Consider the following 17,508-nt stretch of genomic DNA (forward strand, 5'->3'; position numbering starts at 1 on the left):
GGTCGGCCAAAAACAACGCATCATACAAAAAGTATGAACGAAAATAACCCGGGGAGGTCTGAAATAACTAACAATGAGTTCGAAGTCGATGGACAGCCTTTATATAGCCAGTAGCGTTTCTAGGGTTAACAAGGGGGAGATATATGGAGGGCGTGTATCCTAAGGAGGCATACCTATTTGATCATTTAACAAAAGTAACCATTACTTCGTTCGAGAACCCATGGTCGCAGAACATGTGACGCATCCCACCCCCCTCTCCCCTGCTTAAAACTGGCGGTTTATACACGGTATCTGAAATTTCTAGAGAAAAAGTAAAAATTAGTTTAAATAATTTAGCAGACCTATGATGCTGTTTTCTCCAAAATGGATGATGCAATCTAATCTGTCAAAATATTGTGCTCAATAGTAAAGAATGTGTACTGGTGTATACTGACGAATTTTTGTTGTGTATGTGCAATCCACCAATTGGATCGAACATTATGGCTGGGTACAATCTCACCCCCGTGAAGCTCGAAAAGTACAAAGTTTCGAAAAATATTATTTTCGTAATCAAAACTTATCCAACGCATAATAACCTTTCAATACATTGTAAATGATTAGTTTATATACCTTCAAAATAGCAAGTTGATGCGATTTCTTGTTTCGGATGGTTTATGTGGGACATTGTTTACAAGCGTTATTTCCGAGTATTTTTGATCGCGAACTTTAAAACCCTGTTTAGGCTAAATAGTTTGCCAATATTATGTGTGTTCCATTCATAGTTATGAATAAATATGTTATGTTCACGATCATTTTAAATTTAGGTCACCAGTTTCTATAGATATAATAAATTTTCACAAATAAACATTTTTCGTTTTTGGCACAATCACACCCCCGTGGCACAATCTCTCCCCGGATAGCGGTATATCAATATTTTTTTGAAGAGATGATTCTACAATTGATTAAGGGACGGTAAGGGAAAGTAATGAAGGATTTTTTTGGGAATGGAGGGGAAATAGTGGAAAGGAAGGGGGGAGGGGTGTAAAAGGTAGCTACGCTTAACAAGTTGTTGTGACTCCTATCTTTTGTCCAATGCTGGAAGGTGCATGGGTCGAACCAAGCTATAATCAGAGATTATAATCGGATTTGAACCCACAACACCTGCCAGGGCGTGTGGTTCGCTGGTACCCGTGTACCTTTGAAACATAGAGGCGCTGGACAAAAGAAGTCTGCACAACCCCCCTTATTAACCGTAGCGACATGGGTTGGGCTATTTTTAGACACAAATTGTGCCTCATCCTCCACCTACTGTAGAAACCACCGACCGAGAAGTTTTAACCTAACTTGTTTTTACTTTCAGGACGACGACACTATGCAGGCCCTTACGATTTGCAAGGTACTGCGTGTGACGTTGTTCGTCCGTAAGCGTGTTAGTCCGCGTTTCTCAGCGCGGGTCTTCGGAAAAAGGCTCCGTTCCTATGAAATACTCCAGTGCTCCAGTGAGATACGAACGCTACCAACTGACAACTCTGCCACCGAGTCCTAGCTTTTCCAGTTTGGCTATGGCAATCTCATGGTTAATGCTATCGAATGCTGCTGTTAGGTCAAAAGAAACTGCATCAGTTTGCTCAGAATGATTATAGCTATCTGTTATATAGGAAGTAAACGATAAAAGATTGGTCACAGTAGGGCGCTTTGGCATAAATCCGTTCTAGTCCTCAACAATGTATTGTTGGCAAAATCCAAAAATGCAATCCAATACAGCAAGCTCAAAAAGTTTACAAACCGAGCTCAGGGCAGATATACCACGATAATTTTCAATGTCAGCAAGCTAGAAGTGCACTTTTTCAGCAAAGCAGATGGAATACCATGAAGGCCAACGGAGTAAGACGCTTTGAGTCTAATTGTTGCTGACTTTATCATCGATTCGTCTAACTCGATTTGGGTGAACGAATGACCAAGAAAGGGTACAGATTCAGCAGCAGATTCAATTTGTTCCAGGTTCAAAAACTCCTCCAGAAAAACACCTCTGAATTTAGCGACAAAGAGATCACTAATCATCTGCGGTTCGGAGCTCCAGCGCCCATTATACATCATTGAGGAAGGTAGTCCAGACTCATTCCTTAGATTATTTACAAACTTCCAGAAAGACTTCGGGTTCGATTTCAGTTTTCGTTGCATACAGCCGATGTAGGACCGATAGCATAATTGGCTCATACGTCGATATTTATGGTTTAGTTTCACATAATAATCCCTCGACATCACAGTGCGGTGCCTTGAAAAACGGCGTAAAGCTGCTCGCTTTGCGGTTTTCAATTGACGTAATTCTCTTGTTTGCCATGGGGTACGCGAGAATATTGAAAGCATTCCCTTCGTTACATGCCTGTCGATTACATAACTCGTGATGTTGGAGAATGTTTGCAATGCAGTATCAATTTCGTCCGAAATTAAAACATCTACCCAATCGATACTTGATAGGACATTAGAAATGGTGTCATAGTCAGCGTATTTAAAATCATGGTATACTGCAGGTACAGTCTAGCGGAAGTGTTTTCCGGCTCAGTTTGCAAGGACAAGATGCAATGGAGGATAATAGGGCACGTGTTTAACAAGTGGAGCGGCAGCTTCGAAGATTGCTGGAGCATTATTCAGTGTTGCTTACGAAGCAAAGGTCTAGAATCCGTTCGTTAGTATTCTCGACGTAGTTTATTTGCTGCAGCAGGTTGGTAGTGTATGAATCCAGCAGGGCAGCAGTACTTATCGTAGCAGCAATGAGAACTGGCCAGCAAATAATTATTGATGGAACTGTTCATGCCACCAATGTTTTGATACAAAACGTGTAGATTGAAGGCAGTACGAAAGTTGCCACGTGCATTGGTACTGGAATATGAAGATACTTCAAACAGTATAACGTCATCAGACGATGAGTACTTGCCTGAGTACTAGGGATGTGCGATATTTTATCGATACCGGAGGTATCGATTTTTTCATTCGATATATCGAGTATCCGGCATCGATATTTTACCATGCGATATTATCGGATATCGATACCTTTTCATCCGATATTATAGGTATCGAAAGCTACAAAAAGGCCAGTTCTACACGCATAACTTTTTGCCAAATTATCGAACTCGCGTTTTTCAGTTTTCAAGCTTCCAAACAGGCATGTCTAACAGCTGAACCATACTGCAAGCCGCATTTGAAACATACAAAGTTTATAAAGTTACAAAGTTTATTTGAGGCGGTACGCTGCTGCCGTGCCTGATAAAATGAACTGCACGCTCAAAAAAGCAACCGCAACCCGTTTCGGTGTTGTCTTTCAGACGCCGGTTTTTAGTATTACGTGTGCTAGCTTCGCAAAAGATCCTCGGATATATGCTGGATGTGTGTCTTTTTGCTAGCGTTAGGTTTTCGTATTCCCTTATCTATTTCATTGACTCACACGACACGGCCAACTGAAATAAATATGAAGCACCTTCATGTGTGTTTTTGCAAACTTGAGAATACTTTTCTACGGTGGATGCCGATATCAACGGACTGTTAGGTTAATTATTTCCTGAAGCCACCACCGAACATCGTATCGCCGCAAGCGCAGATTGATTTGCAAGAACCATTTATAAAGTGAACTGTGAAGCGAGCTACGTATGATAATTTGCTTTAAACCAATCGTGCTCCTGATCAGTTATTTATTGTCAATTGCAAGGAAAATTGTCCAATCAATAAGTGCGCAATCGCTTATAAAAGTGCTATTTTACCTTAACCCTTTTCGATCTCTTCGGCGCACTTATTGCTGGGAAGATAACGAAAAAGTGCGCCGAAGATACCGAAACGATTTAATGCAAAATAGCACTTTTATGAGCGATATCGCACTTTGGATGGTACATATTTCCTTGCAATTGACAATATATTCTCTGCCTAAAAATGCGAAACATTTTATTACTTAACATTAACATTTTTATTACTTAACATTAGTTTATAATATGTTTCCGGACTTATAGGGCTTTACCGAAATTAGCTGAAAGGAGAGCTTTCAACTTGGACCCCAGTACCAAACATTTCGGTTTCACTCAAATTATTTGCAGATGACAGTCTTGCCAGCGCGTTGGCCGATATCAGTTAACTCGGAAATCTGTTAACCGGGTGCATTGAAAACTGGTGCTAAAAGTATGACAAATTCAACACCACCGATAAATTCCTATTCCTTTTCTGATTATAGGAGTTAATGTAAGCATTTATGAAGCTACTTCTGTTGGAATATAACAAACTATGCAGCAAATCAGCGGGGTTTTCAAAACAAAATCTTGCCCGGATATTTTGTTGCATTTTAGACCAATCTATTGAAAAATTTTTTGATACTGATCAGTTCTAGTCCTGGTGTTTTTAGTTAAAAAGCGCCCGCCTGAAGTAAATCTGCAGCGAATATTGTCGAGGTGGAACGTATACGGTATCTTGGAGGTGCGGAGATGCCGGCGACATAAACGAGGCAGGTGGCCGCAGCGCAAGCCCGTGACGGATCGTATCTGAAAACTTTCTGGATATTTCGGGTTTCGATATCGGTGAATATCGAAGTATCGATATTTTGGTTTCGATATACTCATTACTCAGTATCGGATCGGTCCGATATATTGCGATACCTGATATCGATACTTTGGTTTTCGATTCCCATCCCTACTGAGTACGAGGGTGGGAAGACCCCTTCTTCAGTTCCGACCAGTGAGGCTCGACTGTGTCGGGCGGATCAGGGGCTTCCGAAATACTTTGCAGATTGGTCGCTAGTGTAAATACTTGAGCTATCAGAAAGTTCTATTCGGATATTCATCAAAAACATGTGCTACTATTTTCAAATGATTTATATAAATATGACTACGCAACGCATGAATATACAGCAATGATTCGTTGGTTGGGTGTTCGCTAGTTAGACCATGCTCCAACTAAAAAACACTTGTATGTCAAAATTCTGCCGAAGACGAAGTTTAGACATTTCTATCATCTGTCAGTCAGCCCAATTAGCGATTAGCTAATTAGAGTGCAGTTGTAACTTAATTAACGAATTCAGGCTGTATATGCTGCTCTTCCAGGAGTGAAGCGATACTAATGCTGATCCCAACCATAGGGTTTTCCAGGTTTCGGCAGCTTCATGATTTTGTTACTGGAATTAAAATAAACATTGATAAATACATACAATTAGAAACAAAATTATCATCATCTTTTTTTATTTTATACAAAACAATTGAGGTTGTGTATTGGCGATAAAAGAGATTTCGTAGGCTGCTCGCACTTACTAAAAATGTCATGCCGACCAGTCAACGCGTGAGTGTTGGCAAAAGCAAAAATACTTCCTTCTCTTTTTGTCTCACGCAAAATTAACAGTCATTGTTTATTTTTGAACATAACGCAACAACTTGTAAGAGCTTTCCAGTTATGTGTGTATTGGTGCTTGAAAATGAGGCAAATGGCAAACAACAACAGTAAACAAAAGAGATGCATTCCTTTGTCACCAAGGTACAGAATGAATTTTGTCTTCCGCTGGCTTAAATACCAGCATATTTTCAAAATATGTGCTTGAATTTGGAACAGGATGGAAATTTGACCGAAATATGGGCTCTGCAGTGTGGCAAACGGAGAAACACAACTAGTAATCGCTTTTTGTCGATTTGTTCCTCCAGCATCAGCTGTTCCCCAAAATGAGGTAAACATCATGTATATACACGCGTATTTCATGTTCGCTAGTGTGAGCGCTTGAGCTGTCAGAAAGCTCTATTGTAATCTATCACTGTACAAATTATTACTAATTTGTATATATGGTACGACTTTTCATAATTTAACCACAGATAACAGACATCCAAGCCAGAACAAAAGGCTTCGTAAACCGTATGTAAAATGACTCTAGAATTTTAAATTATCTAATACAATAGTTAGTTGTAAAAAGTCCGTTTCCGTTCATTTTGTTATGCTTTCAGTATAGAGGGTTAAACAAAATCAACATGCTCACGTTTAAATGCAAACACTTGACTAAGAAAACATTTGTTAACGTTGTAAGTAATTGTATGTGTAATGACGAAGATTGTTTAAATAGTTGTAATGTTTTATAACAATAGTTGCTCCGAGGATGAAGGCATAGACCTTCGAAACGTCAGCCGAAAACGTAAAATAAAGTTTTCGTAAGAAACCCGAGACCGAAAAGCCACATCTTTTAATGACTCTAGCGACATCTAACTACTTATTGCCACTTGCATTCTCTTAAGCCCCAAACACAATGCATACGGATTTTGCTACGTTGCGGCAATTTGGCAGTTTTTCCATGGGTTTTCTGTCAAATTTCCGCAACGTAGTAAAATCCGTATGCATTGTGTCTGGGCCTTTAAGTGATTGAAGCGCCCGCATGCGATTCCTGCAGCTGATGTTGGGCAGAGCTGTCAGATATCCCGCTTTATTTAGCTTACCATTAGAGTGACTATATATAGAGTGGCAACAATGGAATGATAATTATCTGTCAGTGTCATTCCAATCGAGCAGACGACCAATCCAACGCGTATGCAGGAAAGAGGAAGAAAATAAGCATTGCTAGAGCATTGCATTCTTTTGGGATGATATGTCGCCACTCTGTATATACCCAAGGAACAAAACGGCAGTACTTAAACAAGCAGGTATTGAATAATAGTTGTGTGGTAGCATTCGGTGCTGAATTAGCGAATTTGCTGAATTGCCTGTTGTTTAAACGTCATATCCAATATTTTTTCTAGCTTCTAATCAACATCTATACGTTGTTATGTAAGTGCGGAATGAGAGTCGAATAAACGTTGTGCAAACGTATCAGCAGCACAGCCAAGAGCAGGTGTGAAACACCGGTCGCTTAAAAGCACAGACAAACAGACATAACACTCGTTTTCTATTCTTCGCACCGATTAAACCGTCATTTCAAATTTGGGCTTAGTTGGGAATGTCTCCATTTTGGTCGAAGTGGCGCGTTTTAACGAAAGAAGGGGAATGCCCCATAAAAAATACTTGCTAGTTCGAGAAATACTCCTGTTGCTATTTTATATTTGGGAATGTCGATCATCGATGTTGCTAGTGTTCAGGATAAATGTGAGGTACGATAATTTTTGCTGATTTTTCTTCTAAGAGTTATGTCTGTTTGTCTGTGCTTAAAGTCTACCAAGAAAATGCATGTCGAATAGATGTTATGCAAACGTGTCAGCAGCATTGCTGAGAGCAAGTGTTGGCTAAGAGTAGAATAATAGTGGAATAAATGTTGCGCAAACGTATCAGCAGCGTTGCTACGAGAAAGTGTGGAATAAATGTGGAATGAGCGTTGCGGAAACGTATCAGCAGCATTGCTGAGAGCAAGTGTGCTGAAAGAGTGGAATGAATGTTGCGCAAACGTTGCTAAGAGGAAGTGTGGAATAAGACTCGAATAATCGTCGTACAAACGTATCAGCAGCAACGATAAGAGCAGGTGTGGGATAAGAGCCGCTTGAAGGCAACCAATACTACCAATATCTTAAATAACACTTTATGAAATTATTTTTAGATCCACTTTATTTCACATCACGACACAGAAATGCCTAAACAACATTATTTTTCCGATTGATTTTAAGTTTGCATCAAAACTAGATAATGAATTAGCAAGTTACAGTCCTTTTAGGGCCACCTAAAATGTTTCTGCTAGTCAGCTAGTGCACTAGACAACTGAAATTTCACGATCGATAGCTCGGCGAATGGAACCTCTGTTGTTTCGAAACGTTTCATATAATCAACATAAATAATCTGGAGTTTTTTTTTAATTTCACGGCGAAACACGTACATGGTATTTGACCTCAAAGACCGTGACTTTGCAACAATCACGGCAAAATGAGCGGGCACCTCTACCTCATCACTACCGACCTTAAACTGTATCGAACTGCACGCAGAACTGGCTATTTTGCAAAAACTTTCCAAATTCATCTTGCAGCGTACATTTTGGATGTATAAAACACGTAAACATACAGGTACAAACATCAATCAAGATATACTATTGTGTTACCATCTCGGCTGCACACTTTTATTCCTCCGTTTCCATGGAAGCAGATCAGTCAAAAATTAAATTCAATAATATTATTAGAATTAAAATTCAGTCGAATTGTCCACATACCGTTCAGCCGAGCATTTCTATCGTAGCCTGCATAGAGTAACAATTTGTTCTCGCTAACTAGAGTCGATGTTCTGCTGACAAATTTCCACTCTCTCCACTGACTGTTCCGTAAGTCATATCATACTCAAATAACATTGCTAAACAAGTGTGGAATAAGAGGAAAATGAACGCTGCGAAAACGTATCAACAGCATTACTGAGTGCATGTGTGAAATAAGAGCCGTTTAAAGGCAACCAAGGAAACGCACGTCGAATAAATGTTGTTCAAACGTATCAATAGCATTGCTGTGGAATAAGAGTGGAATAAAAGCCGACTAAACATTGTTCAAACATATTACCAACACCGCTAAGAGCAGATGTGGAATAACAGCTGCTTGAAGGCAACCAATTTATCAATCATGTAATAAATGATGTAAGAAGCACTCAAATGTTTTTTGAGGCGAGTTTTGTTCTACACTTGATAAACCTAAATTTTTAAATCTGCATAGACTAAAAACTCGGCGCCTGTCATATTTCAGATTAGCTCAGATGCGTTCGACGACGGCTTCCGATCAGCATGATGCCAGTTCGAATCCGAGTGAGTGAAAATAGTATAATGGTGGATTGGGTGAATTTTGAGCCGACCTATTCATCTTTCATCAAAGTCTGATATATTTATAAATACGACAACTGATGGTCAGAAATAATATTGTCAATTGCAACTTATTGCTTGGAAGATAACGAAAAAGTGCGCCGAAGATACCGAAACGATTTAATGCAAAATAGCACTTTTATGAGCGATATCGCGCTTTGGATGGTACAATTTTCTTTGCAATTTTCAGCTGGCATTGTAAAAAATAACTCTGCTGCTTTTTCTCGGATTCTGTCGGAAGTGTTCAATAAAATGTTGGAAATAGGCTATTATCCAGATTGTTTGAAAATTGCTAGGGTTGTTCCTATTTTCAAATCAGGGGACGCTTGTGATCCAAACAATTATCTTCCAATATCGACGTTGTCAGTCTTTAATAAAATTTTAGAAAAACTACTTATCAACAGAATTATACCTTTTCTTGATAAACACCAAGTACTGTATAGCTTACAATACGGTTTTCGGCAAGGAAGTAGTACATCAACGGCAATCGCTGAATTGTTGGATAGTGTTATAAATGGGATAGATTCTAAGCAAGTAGTCGGAGCGCTATTTTTAGATTTACGCAAAGCATTCGACACCTTAAACCACTCTATTCTTCTGCAGAAACTTGACGGCTATGGAATTAGAGGTGTTGCAAATGATTTGATACGAAGCTATTTGTCAGGAAGAAAGCAGTCGGTATCGATAGGAACGTCTAAAAGTCTGTTGCGACCGATTGGTGTGGGTGTACCTCAAGGGAGTAACATAGGCCCGTTGTTGTTCCTCCTGTATATTAATGATTTGCACAGACTCCAGTTGAATGGTATTCCACGCTTATTTGCAGATGATACTGCTCTTTTCTACCCACAAACTGGTGTTGAGCTTATAGTCCGTAATATGAATAATGATTTGAAAACTCTATCAAAATACTTTGCAGCAAACCTTCTTTCCTTGAACGCCTCTAAAATTAAATGCATGTTTTTTCATTCTTCGAGAAAGTCTGTTTCACAGCATGGCAGTGTTTTACTAAATTCATGTGTGATCGAAGTCAAATCAGTTAAATACTTAGGTTTGGTTTTGGACTCAACACTTTGTTGGTTTGACCATATTAAATATGTTGAAAAAAAAGTCTCATCCCTATTCGGTTTAATGCGTAGAGTACGGTATTTCGTTTCACGCAGTATTCTTTTAAAATTTTATTTTGCTCACATTCATTCGTGCCTAAATTATCTTGCTATAGCCTGGGGTTGGGCTTGTAAATCTTCCCTAAGAAAACTCCAAACTCTTCAAAACAGATGCTTGAAAGTTATTTTCAATAAACCAGTATTGTTTCCTACCTTGCAACTTTATTCCGATAACTCTCACAACATTCTTCCAATTAATGGCCATTGTGACTTTCAATCAATAATTTTTGTTCACGACACGCTGCAAAATAGTTGCTTCCATCATTCCGTTCAACTGCCTTCTATTGATCATAGGTATCCGACTAGAAATGCAGACAATTTACGGTTATCGAGAGCTTACACCACGCTTGGTCAAAAGAGAATTTCAATTGTTGGTCCAAAAAAGTATAACGCATTACCCATTGAACTGAAACAAATTAGCAATCGCGGTATATTCAAATATAAGCTTAAAATATTTTTAAAAGGTAATCTAGCCGACATTCTTGGTTGAGTAAAGTACAATCTACCAGAAACAACTAAATTTCACCCTTACTAGATAAATAAATAATTTATTATTACAATTATTATTATTGTTTTTTAAATATATGTACGTTTTGTAATTCAGTGAGTCCCTTAAAAGGAAATTTGTTTCCACTGGGACATCACACCCTTTCTTTGCTTTTGTTTCTCAACTCATTAATGTTAGTTTATTAAGTTTGTTTTTTTTATTTTGTTTGCTGCGCAGTTTGAGTTAAGATAGTTGCGTCCATTACCAGGGAGCTCATTTGAGCTCTTTGGTGTGGGGGATAGTGGACGGTTATTTAAAGTAAAAAAAAAATTAAAGCTGCCGGTTAAACGTTTAATAAGCAACAATTGTTCCTTAGGTAGTCAGTCTACTTACCACATATTGTACACATCTATACCTATAAAGAAGGATTTCTGTCTGTCTGTCTGTCTGTCCTGTGTTCCTTATAGAATCAAAAACTACTGAACCAATCGGCGTGAAAATTTGCATGTAGAGGTTTTTGGGGCCAGGAAAGGTTTTAGTAATGGTTAGAGACCCCTCCCCCCACTAAGAGGGGGGGCTCCCATACAAATGAAACACAAATTTCTGCATAACTCGAGAACTAATCAAGCAAATAGAACCAAATTTGGCATGTGGGTGTTTTCGGTGACAAGAATTTAGTCTAGGGTAATTTGAGACCCCTCCCCTCTTTATAAGGGGAATTATAACTCCTCTCCACTTTAAGAGGAGGGGTTTCCATACAAATTTCCTCATAACTCGAGAACTAATCAAGCAAATGGAACCAAATTTGGCATGTGAAGGTGTTCGAGGGCAAGAAAAGTTTCTATGTTGAATTAGGACCCCTCCTCACTTTAAGAGGGGGGGCTCCTGTACAAATGAAATACCAATTTCCTCATAACTCGAGAACTAATCAAGCAAATGGAACCAAATTTGGCATGTGTGTGTTTTTGAAGACAAAATTTTTTTCTATGATGAATTGGGACCCCTCCCCACTTTAAGAGGGGGGGGGGCTCCTATACAAACGAAATACAAATTTTCTTATAACTCGAGAGCTAATCCAGCAAATGGAACCAAATTTGGCATGTAGGTGTTTTTGGAGGCAAGAATGTTTTCTATGATGAATAAGAACCTCTCCCCACTTTAGGAGGAGGGGCTCCTATACAAATGAAATACAAATTTCCTCATAACTCGAGAACTAATCAAGCAAATAGAACCAAATTTGGCATGTGGGTGTTTTCGGTGACAAGAATTTATTCTATGGTAAATTGAGACCCCTCCCTCTTTATAAGGGGAATTGTAACTCCTCTCCCCTTTAAGAGGGGGGGCTTCCATACAAATTTCCTCATTACTCGAGAACTAATCAAGCAAATGGAACCAACTTTGGCATGTGAAGGTTTTCGAGGGCAAGAAAATTTTCTACGGTGAATTAGGACCCCTCCCCACTCTAAGAGGGGGGGCTCCTGTACAAATGAAATACAAATTTCCTCCTAACTCGAGAACTAATCAAGCAAATAGAACAACATTTGGCATGTGGGTGTTTTTTTGGTGACAAGAATTTATTCTATGGTGAATTGAGACCCCTCCCCTCTTTATAAGAGGAACTAGCTGACCCGACAAACTTCGTATTGCCACAAATTAACCTGTGTTGTACATAAATCATGAATCTCGGATGATCTTTGTCACTTCTCGAGTTTTGCAAGCCCCCCAGTGGGTGGCGCTTCCGACGGCGGGTCACCGGCAACACTCGCGACCGGGTCGTCCTGAATGATCTAGTGTTACTATAGATAGTTTTTGTGGTCTGGTTATTGATTAATGTTTTATGGAAGAGTCTCGAATTTCTCGAGTTGGATCAGTTTTTGAGTTTCGCAAAAATTTCTGTTTTATTTGTATGAGAGTCCATATCCCCCTACCACAGGGGTGAGAGGTCTCTAACTATCATAAAATAAATTCAAGACTCAAAAATCTCCTACATGCTAAATTTGGTTCCATTTGCTTGATTAGTACTCAAATTATAAGGAAATTTGTATTTCATTTGTATGGGAGCCCACCCTCTTAAAAGGGAAAGGGGTCGTAATACACCACAGAAAAAAAATTCTGCCATCTAAAACTCTCACATGCCAAATTTGGTTCCATTTGCTTGATTAGTTCTAAAGTTATGAGCAAATTTGTATTTCGTTTGAATGGGAGCCCCCCCCCTCCTAAAAAGGTAAGAAGTCCTAATTCATCATGGGAAAAATGGTTGCCTCCAAAAACACCCACATGCCAAATATGGTTCCATTTGCTTGATTAGTTCTCGAATTATGAGGAAATTTGTATTTCATTTGTGTAGAAGCTCCCCCTCTTGAAGTGTGGAAGGATCCTAATTCACCGTAGAAAATATTTTTGCCTCCAAAAACCTCCACATGCCGAATTTGGTTCTATTTGCTTGATTAGTTCTCGAGTTATGGGGAAATTTGTATTTCATTTGTATTGGAGCCCCCCCTCCTAATGTGGGAAGAGGTCCTAATTCATCACAGAAAAAATTCTTGCCTCCAAAAACACCTACACGCCAAATTTGGTTCCATTTGCTGGATTAGTTCTCGAGTTATGAGCAAATTTGTATTTCGTTTGTATAGGTCCCCCCCTCCTAAAGTGGAGAGGGGTCCCAATTCATCATTGAAAAAAAAATTGTCTCCAAAAACACACACATGCCAAATTTGGTTCAATTCGCTTGATTAGTTCTCGAGTTATGAGGAAATTTGTATTTCATTTGTACAGGAGCCCCTCCTCTTAAAGTGGGGAGGGGTCCTAATTCACCATAGAAAATTTTCTTGCTCTCGAAAACCTTCACATGCCAAATTTGGTTGCATTTGCTTGATTAGTTCTCGAGTTATGATGAAATTTGTATGGAAGTCCCCCCTCTTAAAGGGGAGAGGAGTTATAATTCCTCTTATAAAGAGGGGAGGGGTCTCAATTCACCATAGAATAAATTCTTGTCACCAAAAAAAGCACCCACATGCCAAATGTTGTTCTATTTGCTTGATTAGTTCTCGAGTTAGGAGGAAATTTGTATTTCATTTGTACAGGAGCCCCCCCTCTTAGAGTGGGGAGGGATCCTTAATCACCGTAGAAAATTTTCTTGCCCTCGAAAACCTTCACATGCCAAAGTTGGTTCCATTTGCTTGATTAGTTCTCGAGTTATGAGGAAATTTGTATGGAAGCCCCCCCTCTTAAAGGGGAGAGGAGTTACAATTCCCCTTATAAAGAGGGAGGGGTCTCAATTTACCATAGAATAAATTCTTGTCACCGAAAACACCCACATGCCAAATTTCATTCTATTTGCTTGATTAGTTCTCGAGTTATGAGGAAATTTGTATTTCATTTGTATAGGAGCCCCCCCTCCTAAAGTGGGGAGAGGTTCTTATTCATCATAGAAAACATTCTTGCCTCCAAAAACACCTACATGCCAAATTTGGTTCCATTTGCTGGATTAGCTCTCGAGTTATAAGGAAATTTGTATTTCGTTTGTATTGGAGCCCCCCCCTCTTAAAGTGGGGAGGGGTCCCAATTCATCATAGAAAAAAATTTTGTCTTCAAAAACACACATGCCAAATTTGGTTCCATTTGCTTGATTAGTTCTCGAGTTATGAGGAAATTGGTATTTCATTTGTACAGGAGCCCCCCCTCTTAAAGTGAGGAGGGGTCCTAATTCAACATAGAAAATTTTCTTGCCCTCGAAAACCTTCACATGCCAAATTTGGTTCCATTTACTTGATTAGTTCTCGAGTTATGAGGAAATTTGTATGGAAACCCCCCCTCTTAAAGGGGAGAGGAGTTATAATTCCCCTTATAAAGAGGGGAGGGGTCTCAAATTACCCTAGAATAAATTCTTGTCACCGAAAACACCCACATGCCAAATTTGGTTCTATTTGCTTGATTAGTTCTCGAGTTATGCAGAAATTTGTGTTTCATTTGTATGGGAGCCCCCCCTCTTAGTGGGGGGAGGGGTCTCTAACCATTACTAAAACCTTTCCTGGCCCCAAAAACCTCTAAATACAAATTTTCACGCCGATTGGTTCAGTAGTTTTTGAATCTATAAGGAACACAGGACAGACAGACAGACAGACAGACAGAAATCCTTCTTTATAGGTATAGATTATAACTCCTCTCCCCTTTAAGAAGGGGGACTTCCATACAAATTTCCTCATAACTCGAGAACTAATCAAGCAAATGCAACCAAATTTGGCATGTGAAGGTTTTCGAGAGCAAGAAAATTTTCTATGGTGAATTAGGACCCCTCCCCACTTTAAGAGGAGGGGCTCCTGTACAAATGAAATACAAATTTCCTCATAACTCGAGAACTAATCAAGCGAATTGAACCAAATTTGGCATGTGTGTGTTTTTGGAGACAATTTTTTTTTCAATGATGAATTGGGACCCCTCTCCACTTTAGGAGGGGGGTCCTATACAAACGAAATACAAATTTGCTCATAACTCGAGAACTAATCCAGCAAATGGAACCAAATTTGGCGTGTAGGTGTTTTTGGAGGCAAGAATTTTTCTGTGATGAATTAGGACCTCTTCCCACATTAGGAGGGGGGGCTCCAATACAAATGAAATACAAATTTCCCCATAACTCGAGAACTAATCAAGCAAATAGAACCAAATTCGGCATGTGGAGGTTTTTGGAGGCAAAAATATTTTCTACGGTGAATTAGGATCCTTCCACACTTCAAGAGGGGGGGCTTCTACACAAATGAAATACAAATTTCCTCATAATTCGAGAACTAATCAAGCAAATGGAACCACATTTGGCATGTGGGTGTTTTTGGAGGCAACCATTTTTCCCATGATGAATTAGGACTTCTTACCTTTTTAGGAGGGGGGGGGGGGCTCCCATTCAAACGAAATACAAATTTGCTCATAACTTTAGAACTAATCAAGCATATGGAACCAAATTTGGCATGTGAGAGTTTTAGATGGCAGAATTTTTTTTCTGTGGTGTATTACGACCCCTTTCCCTTTTAAGAGGGTGGGCTCCCATACAAATGAAATACAAATTTCCTTATAATTTGAGTACTAATCAAGCAAATGGAACCAAATTTAGCATGTAGGAGATTTTTGAGTCTTGAATTTATTTTATGATAGTTAGAGACCTCTCACCCCTGTGGTAGGGGGATATGGACTCTCATACAAATAAAACAGAAATTTTTGCGAAACTCAAAAACTAATCCAACTCGAGAAATTCGAGACTCTTCCATAAAACATTAATCAATAACCAGACCACAAAAACTATCTATAGTAACACTAGATCATTCAGGACGACCCGGTCGCGAGTGTTGCCGGTGACCCGCCGTCGGAAGCGCCACCCACTGGGGGGCTTGCAAAACTCGAGAAGTGACAAAGATCATCCGAGATTCATGATTTATGTACAACACAGGTTAATTTGTGGCAATACGAAGTTTGTCGGGTCAGCTAGTATATTATAAATACGAGCAAATACGGCATGGTTAAAAGATTGTTTTACATTATAAATCAATATAATTCCAAATAGATGAAACAGAATGCACAAAATCGTTGTTTCCGTGATTCGGCGTTAAAATTCGATAAAGAATAATTCTTTTAAAAAATATCTGGCAGTTCTGCATAGCGTTGCTGATATTTTGAGGTTTGTTCATCACAAAAAAGGAAGGAAATATTTTTTCCTTTTGTTAATCTGCCCGTTTGAGATTTCGTGCAAGTGCGAGTATAGGCTCTTCCGCGAAACTAAAAAAGGATGTTCAATTCTTTTCGCACTCACACGGAATCTCATTGTGGATTGGCAATGCGTGCGTGATGTCAAAAGTAAAATATTTCCTTCTGTTTTTTTTTCTCGCGAAAAAGCTAAACATCGATGATTCGCGTTGACGGTTGCGCTGATATTGTTCAGGTTTTTGCGTGATAAAAAAAGAGGGAAGTATTTTTGATTTTGTCGTTACCCACACGTTGACAGTTCGTTACGAGGTTTCCTGTAAGTGCAAGCAGCCACGAAATCTCTTTTACTGCCTTCAACGCGAATTCGTGACTACAAAAGTGAATAAAATTTTCAAGCATATGTTCGCACTTACACGAAAACCCATGCCGAATTGTCAAAACTTGTGGGAAAACAAAAGCAAAAATACTTCCTTCTTTTTTTCTTACAAAAAAGTACAAGAACCCATACCTAGTGGCACGGGTGCAGGCTTGAAAAGTAGGACTACGAATGTAGAGCGATTCGTCTCCCAATGCCAAAGCCAGTGATTTTTGTACGAATTTCATATAATAGATTCCCCAGTTGCGCAGCAACGGAAGGTTTACTCGCGCTGTTGTATTTTGTACAACGCCTGTGAACCGTTGACTTTATCTCGGGAATCCAGTAATAAATAAAATTACTGTTTTCAGTAAAGTTGATCCGCAGACAAAGATCTTTCAAATGGTGGAAAAAGTTCCATAAGTTTTTCAGCAAGTGGCATTAGTATTCGAGTGAATTCTATTGCGTTTTAGCATGCCTATAAATCGGAGTTGGCGCGAGTAACGAAAGGTAAAGGATTGTGTTCTTACATGTGAGAAATTCATAATTTCAACTCTTCAGCTAATTTAAATGGTGGACCTGAAAAAGTCCGTTTGTTAATCTCGAATTCTCAAATTTCTGACTCGTGGTGTCCATTGTCTACTTTCGTCCATCAGATAGGTTATTGGTGTGTGGATTAATGGTGGGAATACTGTTTATCGGACAAACGCTACTGGTAGGATCTGTAATCAAGATAGACTTTTATGTTTATGATGTTATGAGTCGCAAGCTAGCTGTTGCGTTGTTGTAGTGAAAGAGTTAGAGAGTCATTGACTATTTCCGTCTCTTTCACTCTCATGTAAAAGCTCAAAAATCTGTTTAATCTGTTTAATTTGGCGAAAATCTGTATTCTATGCATACAGTTTCTGTACACGCGATTTCTTTCAAATATCTGTTAAACACAGAATAATCTGTGCATGTGGCAACCTTGGTTCGTACATGTGAGAAATTCATAATTTAAACTCTTCTGCTCATTTAAATGGTGGACCTGAAAAGGTTTGTTTGTTAATCTCGAATTCTCAAATTTCTGACT

The 17,508-nt window shown here is 39.1% G+C and overlaps 1 protein-coding gene across 1 annotated transcript in view; it reads right to left on the reverse strand.

The window, feature by feature from the left end:
• Positions 1–4,817: 4,817 nt before the first annotated feature.
• The window catches only part of LOC128742693 (NADH dehydrogenase [ubiquinone] 1 alpha subcomplex subunit 7-like), a 28,919-nt gene continuing 16,228 nt past the window's right edge, over positions 4,818–17,508 (reverse strand). Inside the window, exon 4 of the mRNA XM_053839131.1 lies at positions 4,818–5,128. Coding sequence (XP_053695106.1) covers positions 5,071–5,128 — 58 coding nt within the window. The 3' untranslated portion in view covers positions 4,818–5,070. The remainder of the gene's footprint in view (positions 5,129–17,508) is intronic.

The sequence above is a fragment of the Sabethes cyaneus genome, chromosome 3, assembly GCF_943734655.1.
Source record: "Sabethes cyaneus chromosome 3, idSabCyanKW18_F2, whole genome shotgun sequence".
Taxonomy (NCBI): domain Eukaryota; kingdom Metazoa; phylum Arthropoda; class Insecta; order Diptera; family Culicidae; genus Sabethes; species Sabethes cyaneus.